The 26,625-nt window shown below is 41.1% G+C and overlaps 1 protein-coding gene across 5 annotated transcripts in view; it reads left to right on the forward strand.

Moving 5' to 3' along the window:
- Positions 1-360: 360 nt before the first annotated feature.
- The window catches only part of ZNF609 (zinc finger protein 609), a 194,983-nt gene continuing 168,718 nt past the window's right edge, over positions 361-26,625 (forward strand). The window contains exons 1-2 of one of the 5 annotated variants that reach the window (XM_054688062.1): positions 361-403; positions 25,743-26,615. In XM_054688062.1, the coding sequence (XP_054544037.1) occupies positions 25,869-26,615 (747 nt within the window). In that variant the 5' untranslated portion in view covers positions 361-403; positions 25,743-25,868. Of the gene's footprint in view, positions 404-624; positions 646-3,509; positions 6,438-24,070; positions 24,276-25,742; positions 26,616-26,625 lie in introns of those variants that run through there. The other 4 variants (XM_054688066.1, XM_054688060.1, XM_054688065.1 and 1 more) reach the window with 4 other exon arrangements.

The following is a 26,625-nucleotide window of genomic DNA, read 5'->3' on the forward strand; positions in this document are numbered from 1 at the left end:
TACTCTCTAATCCGGGCTTCGTGTGACCGCGCATTCCAAGACCCAGGATTTAGCTCCCACATCCAGGTTCCGGGTTTCCCCAACGCTCGGCCGCCCCAGACACCAGCCCGGAATCCGGATCCGTGGGTCCGGTAATCCGGTGTCCGGGTCTTCCGGGCAGCCCTGGTTGTCCCGGATCGCGGCGGCGGCGGCGGCGGCTGAGGGACCCGCGGCCCCGGACACAGCGGCACCGGCCGGGCGGGGCGGAGCGGCGCGGGGAGGGGGCGGAGAGCCGGAGCCGAGGCGGGGTGGGGTGGGGGAGGGGCCGCGGGAACGGATGGCGGCCTGGGCCCCGTAGCAGCGGCGGCTCTACGGCCGGGGCCCCGGGCGGGCGGAGGTGGCGGCTCCCGGGACCGGCCGCGCGGTGAGTCCGGAGCTTTGTGTGGAGCCGGGACTGGGGAGGAGAGAGGCGGCGGCGCGGAGGGGCGCGGGGCTGAGGCGGCCGGGGGCAGCGGCGCCTGACGGAGGAAGTGGGGTTGGGGGGCCGGGGCGGAGCGAGGGGAAGGTGTGTGTGGGGGGAGGGGGGGTCGTTGCGTGGGTGGGGGAGGGGGCGTCGAGGGGCGCGGGGTGAAGTTCAAAGCGTGGCCGGGCCGGTTCAGGCTGAGGGTAGGGGCGCCCAAGGAGGGATTAGGGTCTGGCGAGGTTGTGGGGACAGGCCAGAGAGTTTCAGAGCCGAGTCTGGGTATCTTGAGGGGGCCAGGGGGGACGGGGGCTAGTTAGGGAGTTGGGGGGGCTCGGAGCGGAGGGTTGGGAGCAGGACGTGAGCGCGGCCCGGGAGGGGGAGCACGGGGGCTGGGAGCGTGCAGTAAGTAGGTTGTGGGTGTGTGCTCCCTCAGGCTCAGGTCACATTTACTCCTGTCCTTTTCTTCAAGATGGAGGGATCCCGAAGCCTGGCTCTTAACTGCTAACCTTGTACCCCCGGGAGGGCTGGTGACCCTGTCCTGTTTGGAAAACCCATGCTGCCCTCTTTTCCCTTTATGTGTAATTACGGTTGGATCATCTCTGTGCTTTGCTCAGATTCTCCTTCCTCCCTCTGAGGTTGAGGAGGAGGAGACACATCTGACCAATTAATGTGTGTTTGTGAAACAGGCAGCAGCAAACAGTCATTTCAGCTTCTAGGAATTAGGCTCACACAGGGTGGAGAGAGCAGAGCCCTTCAGGGGGAATATTTCTGAACAAATCACAGATGATTAAATTCTCTGAGAAACAGCTTCCTACCTAAATGAGAGTAGGAAAGATGGGGGAGAAAGCCTGTCTGTTCCCAGCCATGTGTCCAGAGCCCCAGGGGTTGAGGAGAGTCCCCAATCCCCTACAGGCCTCTCTTTTCTGTATTAGGCTTTGCTCTGTAGCCTTGAGTTAATTTCACCCCTGCTGCTTTGTCTTGGGGGAGGGAGTGCTGGTTTAGGCTGTTGTGAGGAGATGACTGTTCTGCTGCCACACACAATAGTCATGTCATTTTATCGGGAGTGCTACCCCAGGGCTGAGAACTGCTGCTGCAGAGATAAAACCGGTCCCTCTCACCCGCCTATTGTGTACACAGTGAAGGTCATAGGTTCAAGTCTTGTCTGAGAGCTTTGGATATGCTCCATCTCCCAGGCTCCTCAGTGCCATTTTCTTCCTTTTCCAGACTGTGGCTTGCCATTGGAGGAGGCCAGACAGAAAGGCTCTTCTTTTTGAGTGAGGAACAATGCAGAGCTCATTGGCACACATTTTTTCAGAAGAATAGGGGATGCCAGCCATGTTGTGCCTGCCCCTTTTGCTAGCCTGTGCTAAGTTGTGGAGGAATAGTGCCTGAGCTCAACCCTGATGTTTGTGTCAGACTTGAAGGAAGACTCCAAGAAGAGGTTTCTACTCTTGTTTGAACCATCATATTTAATTCTTTTATAGAGATGGGGCACTCATACAGTGATTTTTGTTTAGGGTTACTGCTGAAAACCTGTGCAGGATTAACACAGGGAATCAAGGACCAAGACCTTTTTAATGGTCACTTCCTGGTCAGCATTAATTGCGCAACCAGAAACCCACGGAATATGCCTATGTGGACATGGACTATGGAAAAACAAAACAATGTTCCTTTTAGTCTTTAATTCTGGTGAAAGGAGATGCCTTGCTCATTGTGCAGAAAGTCCATCTCTGCCTCTGTATAAAGGAGAAATTTTGCCAAAGAGGTGAACATTTAAGAAATCGTTCGAGGTCTTGGAGGTTATTAATGAGACAGGGATGAGCACAAGCTAGAAGGAACTGTGTGTGTGTGTGTGTGTATGTGTGTGTGTTTCAGATAGAAGTGCCCAAATAACACTGGGCGTTATTAGTTGGGTAAATTATTTGGGGCAAGAAACGGGGTTTCCATTTATGACATTAAGGAAAAATTTCAAAAGAGATTAAAATCAAATTCATTGTGAAAGAGCAGTTGTTGCAATACACTGCGTACCAGTAGCCACCCATCTCTTACAGAGTATTATTGAATAGGAACTTTAGCCACTGGTTTTGGTCAGCATGCTGAGTGTGATTAGGTTGCCAGCCTCATCTCTGTTTCAGTGAGTTTCCTAAAGTGATGGATGGTAACTTAGATGTTGGGCTTTGTTAGGAAGGGACTAGGTTGTTTTGACCTTATGTTTCCTGGTGACAGAACTGTCTTAAGGCCATACTAGAGGTGTTGTCTGTTTTTAGACTACTGCCAGTGTCTCTTGAGTGAAGCCTCAGCTAAACTGAGTCCAAAGCATTTTTACTCTTGGACTGTTGGCATTTATTTCGGAATCCTGTCAGGTGACAGTGAAGGCAGAAGCCTCAGATTAAATTTGCCCTGATTAGATTTAGTGGTTTCACAGTTGAGCCCTTGCCACAATGAGTCTTTTGATTGTGAGCATCTTTCAGAGAGCACTTTGGATTCCACCCTCACCTCCACCCTTCAGTTTCTTGGTAGAAAATGTTTTCTTGTGAGAGGTCTAGATAGCTGGACAGATTAGTGCTTATTTTCTGTGAGTATATGGAAGCATAATTCTGGCTCCTGGTAGTAATTATGTTGCAATTAGCATATAGCAACTAAAAGACTGGAACAGGATAATTTGTTGAGGGGTTTACTGATTGCTGTGTCAAGTGGAAGTGCCACTCCTTATTTATTTGACTGGGATCACTGTTGCCTGGGCTCAGCTATGGAGACTAAGGTACAAGAATGATGTGTGTGGTCTCCAGAAGTTCTCATTCTACTCACTCTCATTACCGCCAACTACCATAGCACCTTCTACTGCCACTTTCTCCTGCTCCAAAGGTAACTAAGCAATTGTTATTTCCCTTGTGAGTACCCCAGCATAGATGGGAATACTACCAGGCAGATGGGGCCACCCTGAGATAGAGCAGCCTTATGATATGTGGCAATTTTTCTTTTCAGCAGCTGAATTCTCACATCTAGTTGATTTTTTAAAAAATATTTTTCCTTAAAAAGAAAACCCAACGACTCCCCTCCCCCCCACCCGAGATCACATAGTGTGTTAAATATGCCTTTATGATACTGCTTCTGAAAGTTGACATGACAAACAAAATGAAGATAGGTGGTGCTGATTGGCAGGTTCTGGGCTCTCTGAGTGTCAGTGAAGGACTCTTTTCACTAGGGAACAGGTAATTCACCAAAGCACCTGCCTAGCTGGGCATGTAGAATTGGCAGCAGCTGTGCAGCTGAAGAGGGATTATTGAGCAGGTGGTTAAAGAATCACATGCCACAGTGACAAGAAAATACTTGGTCTTCCGTGGTTTAGGTTCAGTTCATATGTGTGAAATTGCTCTTTGTTTCACATTTCTTAATGCCTGATGCTGGTTTGTTGGTGAGACGATAATAGAATAGAGAAAAGAGATTCTTTCTCTATTTTTCTTTTAGATTACTAAGTAGCATGCCTTAGACATGGTCCTAGATGGCCCTATTGTATTTCTGTGATTTCTGGCTTTATGCCCTATGAATGGGTAGGAAATAGTGGTAATTCAGTGTTTCTAGTACTTGTTTATTAGGGGGAAATGGGAAGGAGAAAATTCTCTGAGTGTGGTGAAAAAGATTCAGTCCATTGGGAGGATACCCAGCAGGTTTTATGCAGAGGATGTAATTGACATTTTGTGTTAAGTCTACCTGGCATGCCTAGCTCAAAATTTGCATGTGTTTTTACTTTACAAATGTAATTCTCCACATGAAGTTTGCATCTCTTCAGTTGTTTGTTTTATTCCATTTTTAGTTTCTCCCAGCACCTTTATAGCTTTTTTTTCTGGCTATGACTTGTTAGAGTCAGATCATTACCAGAGGGCCAAATCATGTTAAGGAAATAGCACAACTAAATATTTATCTTAAAAATAAGTACAGCGTTTCCTACAACTTGGAGAAGGAATTTCTATTTTGAGTTTTTAAAAAATAAATTTCCAGATTTTCCTTAAACGTTATCATCATCTTCTGAGTATTTTACTTTGCTTTCATATGTTCAGCCAGTAGATAGTGTCGCAGATTCTGACATTTTTAGAGCCCTCAAGTCACTTACTTTGTGTATTAGGCCAGCTGACCGTGCTGCTACTTCTGTTGAGCCATGTACACACAGTCACAATCTAATTGAATTCACAGGGTATTGATTAACAGTTGATTGAAAGGAAATAGGTAATATTAACTATTTTAAAGTTCAGAAATCCCTTTTTCCCTGACTCCAGGTAGAGTGAAGGCACCGACCTGTTAGAATGAGAGTTTTAGAGAAAAACTTGGAGGTTCTGCGGTCAGAGCCAGAGAATCTGCTCAAACCTGGTTTATAACATAGGTTTAAGTAGGAGCCCAGTGATAGCAGTTTTTGCATAATACTTCTAGGAAAGAATATTAACTTATTTCCCCTTATGAGGCCATCACAGTTTGTTTTAACTGTCCACAGACTACCATATACTTTCTTAGCTTTCTCAGTAGTTTGCTTCCTCTTGCTTTCCCCCTCCCCCATCTCTCATCCTGCTTCTCTGCTCTGAAGACTTCTCTAGCAGCTTGGAAACACTCTAATTACTGTAGCTATTATAGTCACAACCCAGATCTACCACCTCCTTCCCACTCACCCCTTTCTATCTTCCTTTCCCCTCCCTTTGCTCAAGCAGCAGGAGTTGAACTGCAGCCTCATGAGCACAGTCAGATCTGTGAATGAGCTTTATATCTTGTCAAGGCAGAACTCCAGATCCAACAGGGCTGATTTTTCATGGTTCTCTTGCTGTTTGTTCTTGGATCAGAGTCCTAGAAATAAGGGGTGGCAGATACCCATTAGGTCATATCTAGTCCATCACTCAGGGGCAAGCCTAGGCTATTTCTCTTGTCTCTGTGAGCATTTTTTCTTTTCTTGTGCAGGTGAGAGCCGTCTGATGCCAGGCAAGCTCTGAAACTGCCTTCTTTTTATTACGCTCTCTGGTCATTAGTGTCTGGCCAACTTTCTCTCTTGGATTTTTATTCTTACCCCATAACTTGTTCCCAGTAATATCGTCTCTCCTTCAGCTTCATTCCTTTCTTCTTGGTTGTTAACACAGCTTTTGTACCATCAGTTTTCTGTGTCAGATGCTACCATTTTCAACCTTTGCCACTAGGGTCATTGTGGCATCCTTTTAAGGAGGTTCATTTGATGAAGTACAGGATACACATGTATCTGAGCAAGTGGTAATTAATAAGGTGGCTTGGAAAATAAGTGCAAAGTTGTGCCCTTAAGAAACCTGTATATTGTATGAACAAATGCTGCTGCTTTCAGTTTGATTTGGGTACTTCCTGTTCTAACCCTTTGTTCTCTTTATGTGGATGAATTGTATTTTTGTGTGGCTTAGTTACACTGAAGTTATTGTCTGATTTAGTAGTGTCGTATGTTTTCCTTGCTAATGTGGCTTTTCAAGGTGTAGAGTGAAAAGGCATAGAATGAGGGGTCCTAAAACCCAGGTTCTGATCACTACTAACATGCCTCTAACTGGCTGTGTGACCTTGTGCTGGTCATTCCTGTTTTCACTTATCTGTAAAATGAGTACATTAGACAAGATCATCTCAGAGGTTCCATTTAACTATGGCACTTTATGACATCAAGAATGTGATGGAAAAACAGGACAAAAATGATTGAAAAAAGTGAGTTTTTTTTTTTTATTACTGTGTGAAAAATATAGTCAGTATTCAGTAGGGCTAATGAGTGCAGCCTTAGTTCCCTGGGGCTTGACTCTCATTCCTCTTTGATGTGTTTGTAAAGCTTATGCTGTGCTTTTTTTACTAGGCCATTTTCTTTTGGAGAGTCCTGTACCCTCATTCTGCAGGTTCACCAGCTTGTCAAATGTATTTCTTTTTTAGTCTGCTCAAGCCACAGGAGTGGAATCAGAAAGCTTCAGAAAGGAAAATTTGTAAGAAGGCAGTCACACCTGGAAGGATTTGCCAGGTATTAATAAGAAATAATTTTGTGAATTTCAGGATCTAAGATTTTTAAAGATTATTAATAAGAAATAATTTTGTATAGTTAGGGATCTAAGATTTTTAAATCACTTATATCTGAAATCTTTGAACCAGTTGGGGCTGGAAGTGGGGTGAACAGTTTTCAGTTTGGGGGCAGTCACAGGAACCCCTGCTGTGAATTAACTTCTTGATATCAAATATGAGTTGCCCACTGTGTTTTGTTTGGGAAATAAAATTGTTATTTGGTGAAATATGACTAACGGGGGAATATCTGAAATACCCTCTAAAAGGGATGAAATTGAAATTGGTGGGTGACTGTCAGAGCTTTGAAATTGATGCTAATATCACAAAATCCTTGCTTTTAAGCAGTTTTGGGGAATAAAATTGCATAAACAAATTGTTAATTCTCCAAGTTAGGATTTTTATCAACCTTTCCCAGTTAATTCTTTCACTTGGGACTTTTAGTAGCAGCTATTTATTGAATATTAAGAGGATGGTGGTCTTTTAGTCTTTCTTTTTTTGGTTAATATAGCAAAAGCTCAGGTTTCAAATACCTTTAAGCATTAGAGGCAGTATTCACTGTTTTGAAATTTGTACTTAAAACACCCATCAATCTGTAATACAAAAATTTGGTGAGCAGAACTATTGTTTGTTTTGGACTCAAAAAAGTCCTGGGCGTGCTTTGCTTTATTCCTGGCCATCTGTAGCACTTTACTTATTTTCAGGTAATCTAAAGGTTAATTTGGAAGTATTCCACTTGAATGTGAGATTTAGAAAAATTTATTGTAGAAATACAAATTTTTTTTGTGCATAGTTTTGCTTGTGTCTGTGTGTCAGTTGAAGCATAGGGTATTGAATTGGAGACTGGCCAGAGGAGGTGCCATGCTTGGAAAGCAACCACACTGAATTAATACAGATCCTGACAGGCCACATTGCATGCTGGTAACACATGCATGCTGGTAACACGTGTGCTGGTAACACATGCATGCTGGTACTTGTAGTTTCTTGGGCTGTTGTTCAGGAGTTGTAGAAGGCAGAATTGTCTGTTCTTTTTTATGTATTAAGTATAGCCAGTGGGCTTTTGGTATGTTACCTACAATATTTTTAGGTGGAGTACTTTGAAGTTGGTTGGGACCAACTTTATATTCATATGAGAAGTGGATGTTCAAGAATAATTATAAATTCTGAAGTTTGGTGTGAAATTCAGCAATATATTTTGGAACTGATGCTTCTACAGTAATCTTTTTTTTTATATGATGATTTGGGATTGCTGTAGTGCTTTTCCCTTTTATTTTTTTAAAATTTTATTTATTTGTTTATTTATTTAGATTTATTTATTTATTTATATAAGCACTGGGTATAGTCAGAAGTACAGGAGGGTGAGAGAATTCACCAGAGCCAGAGCGGGAAGCAGAGCAGGCAGAAGGACCGAAGTACACTGCTGAGGGGAGCAGCGGGTAGCAGGAGAGGTCTGCGGGGCCATGCGGGACCCTCCTCCAGTGGCCCAGTGGCCGGGGAGCAGCTGGGGGTCAAACGGCGCCGCAGAGGCTGCGGGCAGCTTCGCAACCCAATGCTCAACCGCTGCGCCACTGGGGAGGCCCTACAGTAATCTTAAAGAATGGTATCAGAAATGAAACAATAGGAAGAGAAATTAGAATTATAAAGTTTATGGGGTATGTGAATTGAAAGGTATATGGGGAGGGGAGAACTTTCAACTTGGCATCTGTGTTCCAGTGTACCTCCAGTTCATTTCTGAAAGCTGCCTCATCTCTTCTGTCTTAAATATAGTTCCTGTGGCTCAAAACTTTAGACTGATATTTGGTTGTTTTTTCTTCCTCCACATGTCATCTAATCATTCACTAAATTTGGACCATTCTAGATACCTTGCCATGTAGCTTCACTTTTTTGCCTACTCTAATTCACACCTTCATCTTTTATTACAATAACCCGATGGTTAATGCCTCTTTCTATATTCCATACTACAGACTACTGCAATATTATAATTTTTTAAAAAGATTTATTTATTTATTTATTTATACAAGCATGAGGTACAGTCAGAAGTGTGGGAGGGTGAGAGAATTCACCAGAGTCAGAGTGGGGAACAGAACAGGCAGACCGACGAAATACACTGCTGAGGGGAGCAGCGGGCGGCAGGAGAGGTCTGTCGCACCATGTGGGACCCTCGCCGCGGCTGGGGATTGAACCGGCGCTGCAGAGGCTGTGGGCAGCTTCGCAGCCCAGTGCTCAACCGCTGTGCCATCAGGGGAGGCCCACAATATTATGATTTTTATTTTTTTGTTTCACTGATGTTTATTGAGCACTTACGTGCCAGGTCAGACATGGTCCTTCTCCTTTTGGTCTTATAATGTAGTGGGGGAGGAGACTAGTAAGTAATAAATTTATAGTTATGAACTGAAGTGCTCTGAAAGGAAAGAATTTTATTGTAGAAGCGTATATAACAAAAAACCCCCAATGTAGACTTTACAGTGTAGTTCTGATCATATCTCTTCTTGCTGAAAAACCTTTCATTGCTCTTTATTGCCTACATAGGCTAGAACTTAAGGTCCTCTTTATCTTGACCAACCCTAGCCTTCCTCAACCTTATTTTATTTATGTCTTGCCCTTTTTACAACTGTTCCTTCAATTTAGTCTGCCTTTTTCAGTCTCAGTATCTTTTTTCTTTTCTGTTGGAATGCCCTTCTCTCCCTGCTCCAAGACATTCAACTCCAAATCCAACCCTTCATTCAACCTAGCAAAAAGTTTCTTCCTGAAGCCTTGCTTAATCCTCTTCTTCCCACTCACCTGTCTCTAGAATTGAAGTATCTCTATCTCTCTTTTTGCTAGGATCCCTGTTACAACATTTTATCACACTATTTGGGTGTGTATATTTATTTTTTCCTCATTTATCACATTTATTTGTGTGTGTATGTATATATATTCTGTATTATTTGTGTGTGTGTATATATATTTTTTCTCTCATTCCATACTGTATGAGACCTGTGTCCACACTATTCCCTATGGCTTTTAACCTTTTGCTTTGTATATAACTTACAGTTAATTAATGTTTGCTGAATTGAATTGGAATTTGATTTTTTTTAGAAGGGTTCCATTGTGTTCTTTTTTTTTTTAAGATTTGTTTTTTAAGATTTATTTTTACAAAGGAGAAGCGGAATGCAGCCCAGAGGTGCGGGTGTGTGTGTGTGTGTGTGTGTGTGTGTGAGAGAGAGAGAGAGAGAGAGAGAGAGAATTCACCAGAGACAGAGGAAGCAGAACAGGCAGATCTACTGAAATACACTGCTGTGGGGAGCGGCGGGGTGAGATAGGAGAGGTCTGCTGTTCTACATGTGGGTTAACTCCCTGGCCTGGGGTTGAACTCAGGCCATGGCGATGCTAACACTGGGCTTAACCCCTAGGCCACTAGGGAGGCCTCTGGAATTTGATTTTTGAAAGTAGAAACTTCTTGTGTTTTTTTTCTTTTCTTCAGTTCTCCTTTTATGCTAAGATAACTTCCATTTAATGCATTTTTATCACAAACTGAATATACTTGGAACGGACAGACAGTGAAAGCCTGGAGAAATCCTTCATACTCAAGGACAAGCATTCATTTACTTGCATTACTTTACTGCCTACAGCAATGCTGTGCTTCCATATTTCCTGGCTGATGGAAGACTCGGGGAAGAAGGAAGGGTCATAAATAGTGGGTGGAGGCAATGTAAGTCAGTTGGGGACCAGACTGGTTCTGTTAGAAGAATATAAGCAATGCTGGACCCCTTGGGTATTGTCGACCTCTGGCAGGTCTTTTTAGTTTTTCTTAACTTTTTCTTTCACCTCATAAATATTTATTAGATTCCTACTATACGTGAAGTATTATTGTTATCCCCCTCCTCTAGCTTCATGGATCTCTTAACTGAAGGAGATAGAAATAATTGTAATAAGTAGTTATATGGATAAATGCTGTGAAGGGAAAATACAGCAGTGTGAGAGGATTTGGGAGTATGGAGGAGGAGATAAGTGGGAGGTTGAAGCTTCAAATAAGATGATCAAAGTAGGCATCTTTGCAAAATATGGTATGGCTCTATTACTGGGCTGTTAGGCACTCCCCTGAGATTGCTGAATATTATTCTGCCCAGCAGAGAGAAAGAGACAGTGTCTGCCGTTGTTCCAAAGAGTCCAGCTGACATTGAGGGGGAAATAGCTACTCATGTTCTTTTCTCCTGGCTGCTTCTCTGGCTGGCATTCCTGGAAGTTAATCATGGTGAAAATTGTACTCAGTCATGTCTGGAAGACACCAAGGGTAGAACTGGAGTCCTTGTAGCTAGTTTCCTGAGGGTTGGGATTTACCCTTCTGCTGAGCTGGCTTTGGGTGCCTGGAGTAAGGAATGGGTAAGGTAAGGTCTCAAGAGTTTTTTTCTAAAAAGCGCAGTATCATGATCATCACTGTAGTTGAGGCTTCAGCAGCTTTGTTTGGGGTAGTGTCTGCAGGATAAGCTTTCAGAGAGTGTACTCCTGTTCCCAGCTTAAGAAATTGAATTTTCAGGTTTATGGTTTTTTACTTCCTCTCAACGTATAGCTAGCTATATTCTGAAAGTCTCAGTATCTAATTCAGTAGCCTGAGGATGTCTTACTTAGGAGGTTGAGATGCTCTTCCCTTTTTTTCTTAATTTGAAGCTGATAGGAAACAGAATCCCTTAGGCCAGACTACTCTCTTGGTAATTGGCTGGAAGCTGAAATTCCTACTTAATATACAAGAGATGGAATGTCTTAATCTGTTGTTGGTGATGTATAGCACAGATTGTGGACATCAAGCTCTCAGCCTGTTGAGGTAGCTGAGGTGCAAGTTACCTGCACACTCAGTTTTTGGTTATTTGTTCATTAGTTTGTTTATTTGCAATGCACAATGAGACCTATTTGTCATTCTGGAAAAATGTACTCTGCGATATTTAATTTTGGAATAAAGGTTTTTAATGAGCTCTGTTTCCTGCTATGAAAAATCTGTTCCTTTTAGGTTATATGGTTCTAATGTGAGATGACCTGCCATGTATCAAACTTGTAGTGTCATACATTCTCACTGCAATTGCTAAAGTGGTACAAGTAGTAAGTACAATAACATGTTACTGATGTTATGAACTTTAAAGCTAGCAGCTTTTAAGTATATGTTGGTTTTTTTCTTTAGAAGTTGTGAATCTCAGTTTAACTGCTCAAGTTATATATATATATTTTTTAAGTAATAGTATTGCTGTGGTTTGTGTTATTAGGCCCTTCCAGTCCTAGCAGAACTGGAAATCTTGGCAGTGTTGATTTCTCAGATGAGTTCCAAAACACTGTTTGTCAAAGAGAGAAGTATAGGGCGGTGTCTGGTAGTAATTCTTTTTTCTTATGGAACCTTTCATTAAGAAAGAAATTCATTTTTACCTGAATATGTGATTTTTGAAGTATTAGATTTATTTAAAAGCATTACTGACATAAATATTAGTGCCATTTCTGGTATCCTTACATAATTTTTTTCATTCTCCTTTTTTGATAGGCACAATAATGGTATAATGATTTAATTCACATCTCAGATACTTGATGGAAGGAGGCTAATCATTGAAATGTGCTGCTGTTAGACTATACATTTCATAGGAATGATAAGAGGCAGCAAGAAATTAAAATTGGGTTAAAATTCTTGCTTAAATAAAAATGTCACAGTCCTAACCAAAATATTATGACTTAGTTGAAATATTAAAAAAGAGATTGAAGAAGCTGAAAAATTAGGCCAGATAATAATGTAGGGTTTATTTATATATAGGTTAGTAAAATACTTCATTGAGAGTAGGTGTGAAAATGTGGTTTTCTGAGTAAGACAAACTACTTATAGTTGGCAGTTTTAGAACTCTTTAGAACTTAAAGAGCAAAGAACAAACCTGGTTTTGAAGTTAAATCGCGCATTCTTCAGGAAGAACAACAAGATAAATGGGGATTCAGTTTTAAGATATAAAGCTGTGATCAATTATGTACATTAGGGGGCCTCCCCTGGTGGCGCAGGCAGTTGAGCACCGCGCTGTGAAGCTGTCAGCAGCCTCTCCAGCGCCAGTTTGATCCCGGCCAGCCGGCGAGGGTCCCACATGGCGAGACAGACCTCTCCTGCCTTGCCCACTGCTCCCCTCAGCAGTGTATTTCAGTCAGTCTGCCTGTTCTGTTCCCTGCTCTGTCTCTGGTGAATCCTCTCACCCTCCCACGCATCTGGCCTGTACCCCGGTCTTGTATAAAATAAATCTTTAAAAAAAAAGAAAATTAAAAAAAAAATTTTTTTTAAATTATGTACATTAGGAAAGGTGAAAAGAGTTTAAAAAAGTAAATAACTCACTCAAGTTTAAAGATTTAAAATCCAGGGCCTCCCTGGTGGCGCAGCGGTTGAGCGCTGGGTTGCGAAGCTGCCCGCAGCCTCTGGGGCGCCGGTTCGATCCCCTGCTGCTCCCCGGCCACCAGAGGAGGGTCCCACATGGCGCGCAGACCTCTCCTGCCGCCCGCTGCTCCCCTCAACAGTGTACTTCGGTCCTTCTGCCTGCTCTGCTTCCCGCTCTGGCTCTGGTGAATTCTCTCACCCTCCTATGCTTCTGACTGTACCCAGTGCATGTATAAACAAAACAAACAAACAAATAAATAAATAAAAGCATGCCTCTATTAAAAAAAAAAAAAATTCTTTAAAAAAAAAAAAAAAGATTTAAAATCCACATTAGAAATCCACATTAAAAGAAAGCAAGGAATCAAAAGAACATACAAAACAGGTGGTTATTCGGCATAGTTTTAGAAGCTGGAGAGGAGATAACTATCTTATATAAAAATTTAGAAATATTTTCAGTCAAGGCCAGAGAAACCCACAAAATAATGATGGTTGAGCACCACTGAGAAATTAGGTGAAAGGAAAAAAGGTAATTTTGATAAGTCTCTGCACATCTGATGGTTAGCATTTTCTGTTTTTGAGTTTTTAAAGAAGACAGGTTAAAATTTGGAAAGGCAGCTAAAATATTGGTAAGACTAGTTGGTCGTGGTGTGAAAGATTCACTTAGGAATGAAAGCATTAGAGAATTTCTACTTTTGTTTTTTTTCTTTCCCTCCCAAACAGGTTAAAACAGGTCAAATGATGATAGATATTAAACTTTTTCTCATTAAAACATGAATTTATCTTTTTTAAAGCGTGTGAATTCTGGAGAAATAGTAAGTTCATTTTTGTCTTTAGGCCTTCCTCCTTTCCTGTATAGGCTTCAGAGGTACAGTTTCTCACCTTAGCAACTTCTTATATCACATCATCCCACTACCAAATGTCCAGAATTTAGATAAACTGGTACGCTTAATGAAAGTCTATCTCTACAGGTTGTAAGTGGCATGGTTACTATACTAAGGGACTGTAGATTTCAAGTGTGATTCTCTTCATAAAAAGGGTGTGAGGGTAGAGGGACTAAAAACCATATTGGTAAAATGTTAGAATGTATCTTAAAGATTGAGATGACTTGATACCCTTTATGTAACTTAGGCCAAGACGAGATGGGTTAGTTTACATAAGAAGTAGTCACCGGACAAATCATTGTGTGCCAACAGAGTTGTTACCAGTGGACATTGTTTAGTTTGAAGACTTTTGTCAGACCAAAGACTATTTAAGAACTTTAATCATGTAGTGGGAGAAAGTGTTTTGGTTTGCATTAGTAAATTGACTTTATGTCAGTAAAAGCTTCTGTAGACCCACGGTCCCTTCTCTGCAGTTCTAAGACCCACCCAAAAGGTTTTAAAAGCAAAATGTTTTTGTAAGGTAGGCATAGATCTGACTTCAACTGATAAAACCTAACTGTCTTTTTTTGGTTCTATTTCAAGTAATTGTTCATTTTACTGTAAGAATATTAATGAATTTGATGTTAGGGTGCTGCTCTAGTTTCTACTGAGTATCCCCATGTATATTGTGTACTAATTATCTCAACGTTTCACCTAAGTACAGTGACTTGCCTGAGATTATTGCACATCTTGGGGGGGTGGATTAAAGAGTAGTAGGATTTTTGTTTCTCACTTTTGTTTTCTTCTTTCAGTTGCACTGTGTTGTTCCTTGTGACATTATGTTCAGAAACCATCTTGCTTATATGATAAAGTTTTTCTAGGTGTGAGAATTTAAGCAGTGGCATTTTATTAAACGTTTTTCATAAGTTGCATTCTGGTTTTCCTATGAAAACCAAGTAGTTAGATTCCCAAATTGTTTCTATTATATTTTAGGAGTATCTTGACTTTGTGGAGGGGATGAAAAATAGAGAAACTTCAGTGTGGACAAGTGTTACATTTTAAAAGAGACAAAGTCCAAACCACTTCCTTAGAGTAACTTTTAGCTAACAGTTGTAGCCCTTAAAGGAGACTAGAAATCTTGATGAGCTATTCCTAGAAAAAGTAGCTCAGTGTGCTGCCAGGGGAATGCTGGGCATTGTTAGGGAGAGAGTCAGAACTAAATAAAGATAAAAATAAACCACCTCCTATGCAAAACCAAGGTTTGCTATGTTTGTGATACTGTATCTTCTGTTAATTCCAAGTACTCTGCAGAGATGGTGACCAAGAGAGGTGAAGGATTAATGAAGACATGTTTTAAAAAAAAAAAAATTCTTCCGTTTTTAAAGACGGTCGCTTGTTTACCAGTCATAAGAACCTGTATTAACTAGAGAACACCCTTTCAAGTTAGAAATGAATTTAGCTTAATTATTGGGTGACTTTTATGATACTAAATGAATAAGATGTGTTAACCTTAGAGGAAGTGGAAATTGAAAATAAAAATAAGGTCAAGAAGGTTTTTGTGAGTTTTTTAAATTAAACTTTTGAGATAATTATGGAGTCTCATACAGTTGTGCTGCTGATAAGGACAGATCCTTTATACCCTTCAACTAATTTCCTCTTGTGGTAACATTTTGCAAAACTATAATAGGATTCCTGACTAGGTAGTGACATTGACACAATTCATCTATCTTGTTCAGATTTCCCCAGTTTTATTTGTACCCATACTTTGGAGTGTATACATTTAAGTTCTTTGCAATTTTATTGCCTTCCTGTGGACTTTATATTAAAAATCCAATACAACTTTTTAAAAAAAAAAAAGATTTTATTTATTTTTGTGTAGAAGAACTGGGTGCAGGCCAGAGGTGTGTGTGTGGGGTGGGGGGAGGTGAGAGTATTCACCAGAGAGAGAGTGGGGAGCAGAACAGGCAGATCTACTGAAATACACTGTTGAGGGGAGCAGTGGGCAAGACTGGAGAGGTCTGCGCCTCCATGTGGGTTAGCTCCTTGGGTGGGGATCAAACTAGTGCTGCAGTGGCTTGTCTGCCTATCGCTTGATAGCACTGTGTCTTTAACCCCTGCGCCACCAGGGAGGCCCTGATGGCATGATTTCCTTTTATCATGATCACATAGTGTTACTCTAGGACTAGGTCCGTGATGTAGTAATGCAGTTCTCTTATTCGTAGATACTTACTGTTTCGCTTTTTAAAGTATAATGTACATATAAAAGAATACATAAATTACACTAGTCTTAAGTATACAACTCGGTTTATATGTGTGTATACACCATATAAACACCATCCACTTTAAGAAAGAAAACATTTTCAACATGCCACAAGTTGCCTTCAGGTTTCTTCTTAGTCAATAACTCCATCCCAGATATGACCACTTTTCTGACTTCTGTCACTTTGACTTATAGGTGTTTAAAATGTGACAACTGTGGTGGTTTAAATTTGGTAGGCCTTATCATGCCATGAAAGAATATACCTGTGGTTTTCCAGGAGTTACTTGTATCCAGAACACCTGATTTGTATACTATCCGTGTTTTGGGAAGCAACTGGTTCATGAATGAGACTGTTTGAAAGACTTACAGAATACTCAGGAGCAGTTAGGTATTTTAAGAAATGAGGGTGACTTTTTAAATTTTCCCAAGAGTCCTCTCGACTCAATATATCTGCATCCCTTATCCATCCCTCTGTTTGGTAAGTTTGAAGACTTGAGTCAGGCAATTGAGACAAATCAACTGGGACAAATCAAACTAAGTAAGACTAGATAGGAGAAATGACAGCTGGGTACTGTTCCTGATTGTGCCCATTGAGAAAAGCAGTATTCATTCACTCATTTATTTTCTGAAATATTTAGTGAGGATAGACTGTGAACCAGACACTGTTCTTAGGATATAGTCCTAAGGTAAGCAAGAGACAACCCTTGCCCTCACTCAGGGTTTAATCTGGTGGAAGAAACAAATGTTTAATGAATTCATCACACCCATTGGGAGATAGAATGTGAACAGGAACTGTCTTTCAGGTAAACACTGTGAAGCATTAAAGTGGGAGTAGGTACAGAGGACAGAATGTGACCGTGAACAAAGCTGGAGATGTAGACAAGGCTTAGGTGTCTTAAGGATGTGCATGTGAATCCCAGTGATTTTTATGGCTAGTCTAACGCTGTGAATTATAGTGACTGATGGACTCCACTTTGCTTCAAAAATCTCTCAAAGCCAAGGCACCAATCTCAAGGCTCATGGCTTTAACATCTGGACTATCTCTTCTGCCAACTGTTCCAATCCACTAGGTTGTTGACCCCACTGACAGAACAGATCTTTAATCTAAGTTGAGGTTCACAGAGGTTCTCTTTCGATAGAGAAGTTTTCTTTGCTCACTTTTAAGAGTTACTATGGGATAGTAGTTCTTATGTAAAAGATTTAGGAGGGGAGGGAAGGTCTAGCATATAAACATAAAGGCAGTTCCTTGTATTACCTGAAAAATGCTTAGTGTTTGTTTTTTTTCTCTCTTTGCCTCATGCCTAGAAACTTGACCTCTGTTTTAGAGATGAGTAGAATTGAGATACAGAAAAGCTACTGCTTTGGCATAGCAGTTCTGTGTGGAGGGCCAATTCTTAGATTTCCTGATTCTCTCTTTCCTATTGACATGTGTCCTGGGATTTAACATCTTTCTAGCACAGAAAATTTACCTCCTGACTTAAGAACTAAATTTTAAAGAGTTCCAAGTACTAGGGGAATGGGGATGGCGGAGTTTTCTTTTTCTCCTCACCCCCTTGTTTACTTTAGATGACTTTTATCTTTTACTTCTTGGCCTATTTATACAAAAGAACTGGATTATTTACATATTCAGTATACTGTTTAGACTTTTGCGAGATGTATGCTAACAGCAGTATCAACCAACACCAAGGCTCTAAACCTGAACCCTTTTAAATAGCTGTGTCCTGGTGGAAGTGTCATTTGTTTATGTGAAATGAAACAGGTCAGGCTTCATAATTTTTGTCTGAGAATAGCAGCCTGTGAGGACAATAAAACTATCCATAAGATGTGGCACATAATAAAGCTCTCAGGGACTGAGAGATGCTACACTTTATACACTCTTTTGTCCTTAGGTGACACATGGTCAGATGAGCCCTGTTGAATTGGATCTGTCTTCTCAAATTGGCAGTTAGTCTTTTCTTTATCTGATTCCCATTGGAGATATAAGATGAGAGCTATGGTACTTTAGGTGATGACACAGTTCCTTTGTTACAGTAATTAATGTAATAAGTTAAGGTAGGGACCCAAAGGAAGTTGATTGTTAGAGCCCTAGGTAGAAATTCATTTGATAGTGAGCTCCTATGAAGTGTGACAGGTAGAGAGGGAGATGCTTGTTCTTCTTGTGTAGGTTCAGAGTCACTGAGGATGGTATATCTCACCTGATGCTACGTATGAAGTGATTTCAGGATAGCATCTGGAATTTAGGGAAGATGATGTAACATGTTTCTCTTTTATCAACTTTGTCGTGTCTATTGGTTTGTTGACAGTTCCCTGGGGCATTAAACCCTGTGAACCTCAACTTAGATTAAAGATCTGTTCTGTCAGTGGGGTCAACAACCTAGTGGATTGGAACAGTTGGCAGAAGAGATAGTCCAGATGTTAAAGCCATGAGCCTTGAGATTGGTGCCTTGGCTTTGAGAGATTTTTGAAGCAAAGTGGAGTCCATCAGTCACTATAATAAGTTTTTTAAACCACATCTGAAAGGAGACGTAGCCTAAGCAGAAAACACAGACTTCTGAGATCGTGGAAGAGATAAGGATTGCCATTTTCTTTTGTAGAATTCAAATGGATCTCCTATGTATAATTTAATTTGCTATATATATGTATATATTTTAACAACCTTTTCCTTTATTTTTAGAAGTACTGTAGGTATTCTACTTAAGGTGTAACACTGAAACAGACACCAGACCTTGTGAGAGTATTTGGATCATTTTCTATTTTTGAATTCTTTTATAACAGTTTTTCAGATTTATATCTTCATAATATGCTTAAAACCGTGATGGATTTTCTATTATATAATGAGAAAATTAATATTTAATGAAGCAATTTGACTAGCAACCTGGCTAGGGTGTTGGAAATTTGAGTCCAGAAATCACATCTCTTGATTACAAGTTCAGTGCACTATACTACCTCCTTGGAATTGGTTATAGCATTTTAATTTATTTATTTACTTACTTTAGTTTCATATCATTTTTGGAGGGAACAACAACCCAGACAGGTCATATTCACATCTAAATGTGTATAATCTGTGTTGTTACAAGTAGATTATACACACTAATACACAATTGTCAGGCCAAAGCCTATAAGAAGCTTGATCGAAGACCCATAAGAAGGTGGATAAATTTACAGTAGAACAGCGTTGGCCATCTTGTTACTTAGACCAGATTATCTGTGGTTAGTTGCAATTAAAGAGATGTACACTCTTTGAAGTCCTCTAAGATGGATACAGAACTCTCTCTGAGTGGAAACAGAAGTCTGTTCTTACTGTGTTTAGGCATAAATAGGGTCAGTTGCTTATGTCCTCTGTAGGTGCAGAGGCCTCACACGAAGGCTCTCATTCTTAACCTTCTAGAAGAGAAACATTATTCATTATAGAGGTAGGAGAGTGGTGTGATCTGTGCCATGTGCCCCAAACTAATTAATGCTTGAAACCTGTGATTACCAATCAGTCTGTGAGCTGAGGCCAAGAGAGGGAATTGGGCTGTAGAGAGGAAACTGGGATTTGAACTTCTGTTTTATACATACAGGGAATGGGGAGTGACAGTCATGACCTATCTCAGTCCCTTAGCGATAAAGCGGAGTTTCTTGGTGATCAGGTACAAAAACAAAGTACAAATGGATGGACAATTAATTCCAGAGTCTGGTGGATCGTGGTCCTAAGTAGGGGAAGTGAGTGGAGTAAAATTGGGCAGAAAGAAAGAAGCAGGGGAAAGAAATATTTATAGACTCTCTTGAAATTTGAAAGTGTCTTGTGGTCTCTCAGAATCAGAATTCTCCTGATTCTGCATTTTGTCTGCTGTGGAAGCAAGTGGTCAGTACTTTTCATTTCTAGCTAGCATGTTCGTTACCCTGCCTCCTGGGGTTAAACGTCTCTGCAGTGACCTGCCAGAGACTTGATTATTAGCTGTATAAAGCCAGGGATGCTGTAGGGAGCAGATGGGAAGTGGTTTGGCTGCTACAGCCAGGCTGATTAGAGTCCTTGGCAATTTTACAGTGTATCTTTGGAAATACACCACCAAAGTTACTGTGAAGCCTGCTGGGTTTGGAAAACTGGATTTCTGAAAAGTCACCTGGCTGCAAAGTAGTACTACTGAAAACTCCTAATACCCTAAAAAATAGAACAGTGAATCTCCAAAGAGTATCAGGACTACTGAAAATCAGCCCTCAGGAATATGTTTTCTTTTAATGCATTCTGGTCATTAAGAAATTTTGGGTGATTTTCTATAGTAGGGAAAACATTTTTTGATAGCTATATTAGTAGAACTATAGATGAGAAAGAGGCCCTAGAGATCACCCTGCCACACAGAGAATTTTTTATGTAATTTGCTTGACATTTGGCTATACTTCTGCCTCATTTCTTACACTGGTAAAGATATGACTTCATGGGCCTCCCCTGGTGGCGCAGGTGGTTGAGTGCCGCGCTGTGAAGCTGTCCACAGCCTCTGCAGCACCGGTTCGATCCCTGCCGGCCGGTGAGGGTCCCACATGGTGTGGCAGACCTCTCCTGTCTTGCCCACTGCTCCCCTCAGCAGTGTATTTCGTCAATCTGCCTGTTCTGCTACCCGCTCTGGCTCTGGTGAATCCTCTCACCCTCCCGCAAATCTGGCCTGTACCCTGGTTCTTGTATTTAAAAAAAAAAAAAAAAAAGATATGACTTCATTAAGCATTGTGAGCCATTGTTGGATATCTTGGGTTATTAGTTTTTTTCCTGAGTTAAATATCTGTCTTTCTATACCCTCTTCCTGGTCCTGTTTCTACCCTCAGCATCACAAAATACGTTTTTCTTGTCCACACTGAAACCATCATCTATTTGAAGCTAACCAGCCTTTTTCCCTTATATATTCTTTCCAGACTAAAGAATACCAGTTTTTAAGACCTTTCCTCTTAAAAAATGATTTCTTGACCTTTTTTGTTCCTACCCTTCTGGACATCTCTCCATTTAATGAAGATCTCACTTTAGATGTAGAATGTGGAAATGAGCACAGACTATCAGATGTTATGTTCATCTCCAGTTCCCTTTTGAGAAGAAGCACAATTAAAAAACAAATGTAATGGCAATATTTCTTGCTTATGAGGGGGAAAAAAACAATTTGCCATGACATGGAATTGGGACAACAAGAATTTGAGGAAGTATTTTTATTTACTGATGAACTTTTGAGGTTTCTACAGTATAAGTGTTGATTTTGTCTTATACCATTTTCAGGAATAATCTTTAATATTTGCATTGAGTTTACTCTTCAGATTACAAAATTCAGTTGTTCACAAGAATTATTAAAATTTATGCTACACAGGACTGATTTTAATGTGTCCGATAGGTTTTTTTTTTTTTTTAAAGATTTATTCATCTAAACAAGCACTGGGGTACAGGCCAGAGGCGCGGGGTGGGGGGGCGGTGAGAGAATTCACCAGAGACGGAGCAGAACAGGCAGAAGGACTGAAGTACACTGCTGAGAGGAGCAGTGGGCGAGACAGGAGAGGTCTGCTGTGCCTTGTGGGAATCTCCCCAGCCGGCCGGAAATCGAACTGGCGCAGCTCTGTGAAGCTTCAACCCACTGCGCCACCGCAGAGACCCTGTTTTATTTTTTTAAAGATTTATTTATTTATGCATACAAGAATGGGGGTACAGGCCAGAGGGGCGGGGGGGAGGGAGTATGTGAGAGAATTCACCAGAGACAGAGTGGGGAACAGAAAAGGCAGATTGAAGATTGACCGAAGTACACTGCTAAGAGGAGCAGTGGGCGAGTCAGGAGAGGTCTGCTATGCCGTGTGGGTTGCTCCCTGGCCGGCGGGGGAATGAATTCATGCTGCAGAGGGTAGCTTCATAGGTTGTGTCTTAACCCCTTGCACCACCAGGGAGGCCCTGTCAGATAGTTTTTAACATGATGGATATATGTGTTCTTATATAACTGAAAATCTATTACTTTTACATTTGACAAAAATCTTTACTTAGCGTAAGACTCTCTTGACTAACAACCTTTCTCTGTGGATTTTTCATTCTCAGGCAACATTTAATATTCAAAGAAGACCAAGATTAATTCAAATTTTGTTCGTCATAATTTAAAATTTTTGCCAGAATGTGTGCAAAATGTTGAGTTTTTAAATTAATTTAGCTGAAAAAATAGTGAAGCTTTTCAGTCTGCATGCAAAATCTTTTTCAGCTCAAGATGTTATTATGTCTCAATGGGTTGCTGTCCTCCCATTTGTTCTAGCCTCTTCAGTTTTTCCTTTCAGTGTTATTAAATGCTTTATCTTTCCGTTTTCTTCATTTTCTTTTTTTAAAGATTTATTTATTTATGCATACAAGAGCTGGGGTGTAGGCCAGAGGTGTGGGGGGGGTGGTGGTGAGAGGATTCACCAGAGACAGAGCGGGGAGCAGAACAGGCAGATCTTCTGAAATACACTGCTGAGGGGAGCAACAGGCAAGACAGGAGAGGTCTGCTGCGCCATGTGTGTCAGCTCCCCTGGCCAGGGATTGAACTTGTGCTGCAGCGGCTGTGGATAACTTCACAGTGCTGACACTTAACCCCTTGTGCCACCAGAGAGGCCCCTCCTTTGACTATTTGTCTTAGTTCCTATGCTGTCTCTTCCTTACTGGCCCTTCTTTATCCTGTTCATACACAGGTCAGTCAATATAGGAAAGTAAAAACTGTTAGAAGCTCTCAGTGAGCACTACCATTTTTATGTACTTTATATATAGTCTTACACTTTATATGTACTTTATATCCCATATTCTTCTTCAGCATCTACCATTACCATCCTGTTGTCTAGAGGCCTTTTTTTCCCCCTTAAAGAAAGTTTTTTGAAACTTGTATTATTTTTCTAAGAATAAACAAAGATGGATTTGTTTTATTTTCAATTGTATTATTTTTATTGTGGTAACAGTGGTTTACAGCACTGTATATGTTCGTGGGGGGTACAAGTTCATACCTCTTCAGATGTATGTTACAGCATGATAACCACCACCACCCATAATTCTCCACCATTGTCCTTTGGGCTCCCCCCATCTTTTCCCCTCCCCTCCTCTTATAGCTTCAATTCTATAGCCAGATTTCTAAGGGTTTTTTTTTTGTGTGTGTTTGTTTTGATTTTCTTTGTTCCTTTGTTTAGTTTCTCTGTATTCCACATACGAGTGAAATTATCCAGTATTTGTCTTTCTGATTCTGACTTACTTCACTTAACATAACACCCTCCAGTGCCATCAATGTTGTCCCAGATAGTAAGATTTCATTTTTTTGCACAGCTGTGTAGTCTTATGTATCTCACCTTCTTACTCTACTCATCTGTTGTTGGGAACTTAGGTTGTTTTCCATACTTGGCTGTTGTACATAGTGCTGCAGTGAGCATAGGAGTGCATATGTCTCTTGAAATGAGTGTTCTTCCATGCTTAGATATCTAGAAGTAGAATTACTAGGTCAAAAGGTTTTTTAATATTTTGAGAAACCACCACACAGCTTTCCATAAGGCCTGAACTAGTCAACATTCCCTCCAACAGTGTACCAGAGTTCTCTCTTCTCTACACCCTCTCCAGCAGTAGTTACTACTGGTCTTTTTTGATACGGGTCATTCTCAGAGGAGTGAGGTGATGTCTCATTGTGGTTTTATTTCCATTTCCCTGATGGCAAGTGATGATGAGCATTTTTTCATATGCCTATGACTGTATGTCTACTTTGGAGAAGTGCCTATTTAGCTCTTCTGTTGTGGGCTTATTTTAATGGTTAAATACATACTGATAACAGTGCTGCTCTGGAGGAACAAAGATTTGCTGGGGAGGAGTATGCTCTAATAATCCTTTATGGTGCAGATTCGGTTATTTCTTTTTCAAAAATGCCCCCTCCCACATAATAGTATTACTTTCAGCACAATGTTCTACTGCCTTATTTATTCACTGCCTTATTTCCTGCCATAGACCCATGGCATTCAGTTATTTATTTATTTTTTTTAAGAATGACTACATAGTACACTACTATTAAGTCTTATATAATGTTGAACATTCCAAATATTTATTTAAAATTTTCTTCAGAATTCTAGATTATTTTCAGAGGTGTCATTTCAAGTATTATGTTTACTTTATGAGTGAAAGACATTTTTTTCATAGTTCTTACATCATGCATCTCCCACACACTTTTTGCTCATCCTTTTATGAAGTAAGATCTATGTAGACTTGATGCCATCAATGATTGGTTGCTGTTGGCATTAAGGTCTCTACTTGGGTTAAGGATGTATTTTCTTAGACCTACAGCTAAATCTGATGGCTTACTTCTTTTATCCTGCTCCATACACCAGGTCAGCCATACAGATTAATATGCCACCTTTCTCTCCAGTTGCTAGCAGACATTCACTTGATACAACTCTGCTCTCCTAGGAGGACATCTTCTCTTGTCCTGTACCTGGTTCTTTAACATAATCTCGAGAGAGTTTATGAAAAAAGTACAATTTGTCTGGCCTCTGTCCTATATATAGCATTTCTCCGTTAAAAATTCACTTTGTAGGATGTGTTGTTTGCTCTTTCTGCTCCTTTATTTTATAAGACTTATTTTCCTAAATGGATATAGAAAGATGGTGGACAGGGTGTGAGCAAGAACAAGACTCTTGGTTTTGTTGTGAAGTAGTACCTGGATGCTATAAGTTGGCTGCCAGGTATTCTAGATGATACACGCTTCAGGTCTTTTAATTCATGAGATTGGAGAGATATAAATAGCCCTTTATTACCACCTCTCTTTTATTTAGTCTGTCTCTGTTTCATATGGTGAGGTCCTCATCTTTTTTTTTTTTTTTTTTGTGGGACCCTCGCAGGCGGCCGGGGAATGAACCAACAATGCAGAGGCTGCGGGCAGCCTCGCAGCTCAGCGCTCAACCGCTATGCCACCAGGGGAGGCCCGGGGTCCTTATCTTTATTAATGCAGTGCCATCAATCTCATATAAGAATGTGGAGAGTAATCTTACATTCTTGTGGGGTTTTTTTTTTTTTTTTAGATGTGTTCAATTATTGATAGGATACTTTTTCTTCTCTTTTTTGTGTCATCATTGGTATTTTAGTAGGGTGGGAAAAGCCACATTGAATCTGCTATTTGAACATAATTTAAAGCCTGGAGTTTAGGAAGGTTGATTTAACTTCTGTAAACTAAAGTTGGTTGGTTGAATTCTCTCTGAGGATTATCTTCTCACTGAAGTTTTCCCATTATCTTAAAGTTGAGTTTTTCCTAGTTCTGCTTGTTTTTGTCTTTTGCGTTTACCCATAATAAAAAATTTTCTCCCTGACAGTACAAATGACAAGGAATCTAAATTATTTTCAGTAGGACCTGTTAGTAGAGGACTTTAAAAACTTTTAGTAGACCATGTTCTAAGTCTCTGATAACTGAGTTTCAGGGAGCACGGAGAAAGGTAATGTGAGTAGAGCTTGAGTCTGTGATGTGCCATGGCCTGTATTGATTGAAAGAGAATTGCCAGCTGCCAGTGGTAGTAGAAATAAGTCTCTCAGGAGTGGGAAACTAGAGGACTCTTAGTTAAGACTTACCACAGAATCTCCGGGCTGTTGAAAATTTTGTACTCTCCTCTAGGGAGATGGAGTGGGAATTAACTTTTCCCCCAGTTCAATGTAACTTGGTTAGAAATACAATTGAACCTGTTTGTCTTGTCCATTGTGATGTGATAGGCACCTAGGAAGGGTCTGTTTTGTGTGGGAGTTTATTTCAGCCTGTGTCCTTGCCTGTATTGTTTCCTTTAACAGCTCTTTAAATTTTCTTTTTCCAGCAATGATGTTGTCCACTGGGCATGTACTGACCAATGTGGCAGGTCTGAGAACATAGCTGAAGCTGAAAATAGGAAAGCTGGGGCAAGGAAGAGCCTTGAATCTTGAGGTGGGACGTTGACTCTAAGATGTCCTTGAGCAGTGGAGCCTCCGGAGGGAAAGGAGTGGATGCAAACCCGGTTGAGACATACGACAGTGGGGATGAATGGGACATTGGAGTAGGGAATCTCATCATTGACCTGGACGCCGATCTGGAAAAGGACCAGCAGAAACTGGAAATGTCAGGCTCAAAGGAGGTGGGGATTCCAGCTCCTAATGCTGTGGCCACACTGCCAGACAACATCAAGTTTGTGACCCCAGTGCCAGGTCCTCAAGGGAAGGAAGGCAAATCAAAATCCAAAAGGAATAAGAGTGGAAAAGACTCTAGCAAACCCACTCCAGGGACTTCCCTGTTCACTCCGAGTGAGGGGGCAGCTAGCAAGAAAGAGGTGCAGGGACGCTCAGGAGATGGTGCCAATGCAGGAAGCCTGGTTGCTGCTATTGCTCCCAAGAGCTCAGAGAAGGTGGCTAAGGCGTCCCGCAGTGTAGCCGGCTCCAAAAAGGAGAAGGAGAACAGCTCATCTAAGAGCAAGAAGGAGAGAAGCGAAGGAGTGGGGACTTGTTCAGAAAAGGATCCTGGGGTCCTCCAGCCAGTCCCCTTGGGAGGACGGGGTGGTCAGTATGATGGAAGTGCAGGGGTGGACACAGGAGCTGTGGAGCCACTTGGGAGTATAGCTATTGAGCCTGGGGCAGCGCTCAATCCTTTGGGAGCTAAACCGGAGCCAGAGGAAGGGGAGAATGAGTGTCGCCCGCTAAAGAAAGTCAAGTCTGAAAAGGTAAGAGGTG

This window comes from Talpa occidentalis, unplaced genomic scaffold (genome assembly GCF_014898055.3).
Source record: "Talpa occidentalis isolate TD23 unplaced genomic scaffold, MPIMG_talOcc4v2.1 talOcc4.11, whole genome shotgun sequence".
In the NCBI taxonomy this organism is placed as follows: domain Eukaryota; kingdom Metazoa; phylum Chordata; class Mammalia; order Eulipotyphla; family Talpidae; genus Talpa; species Talpa occidentalis.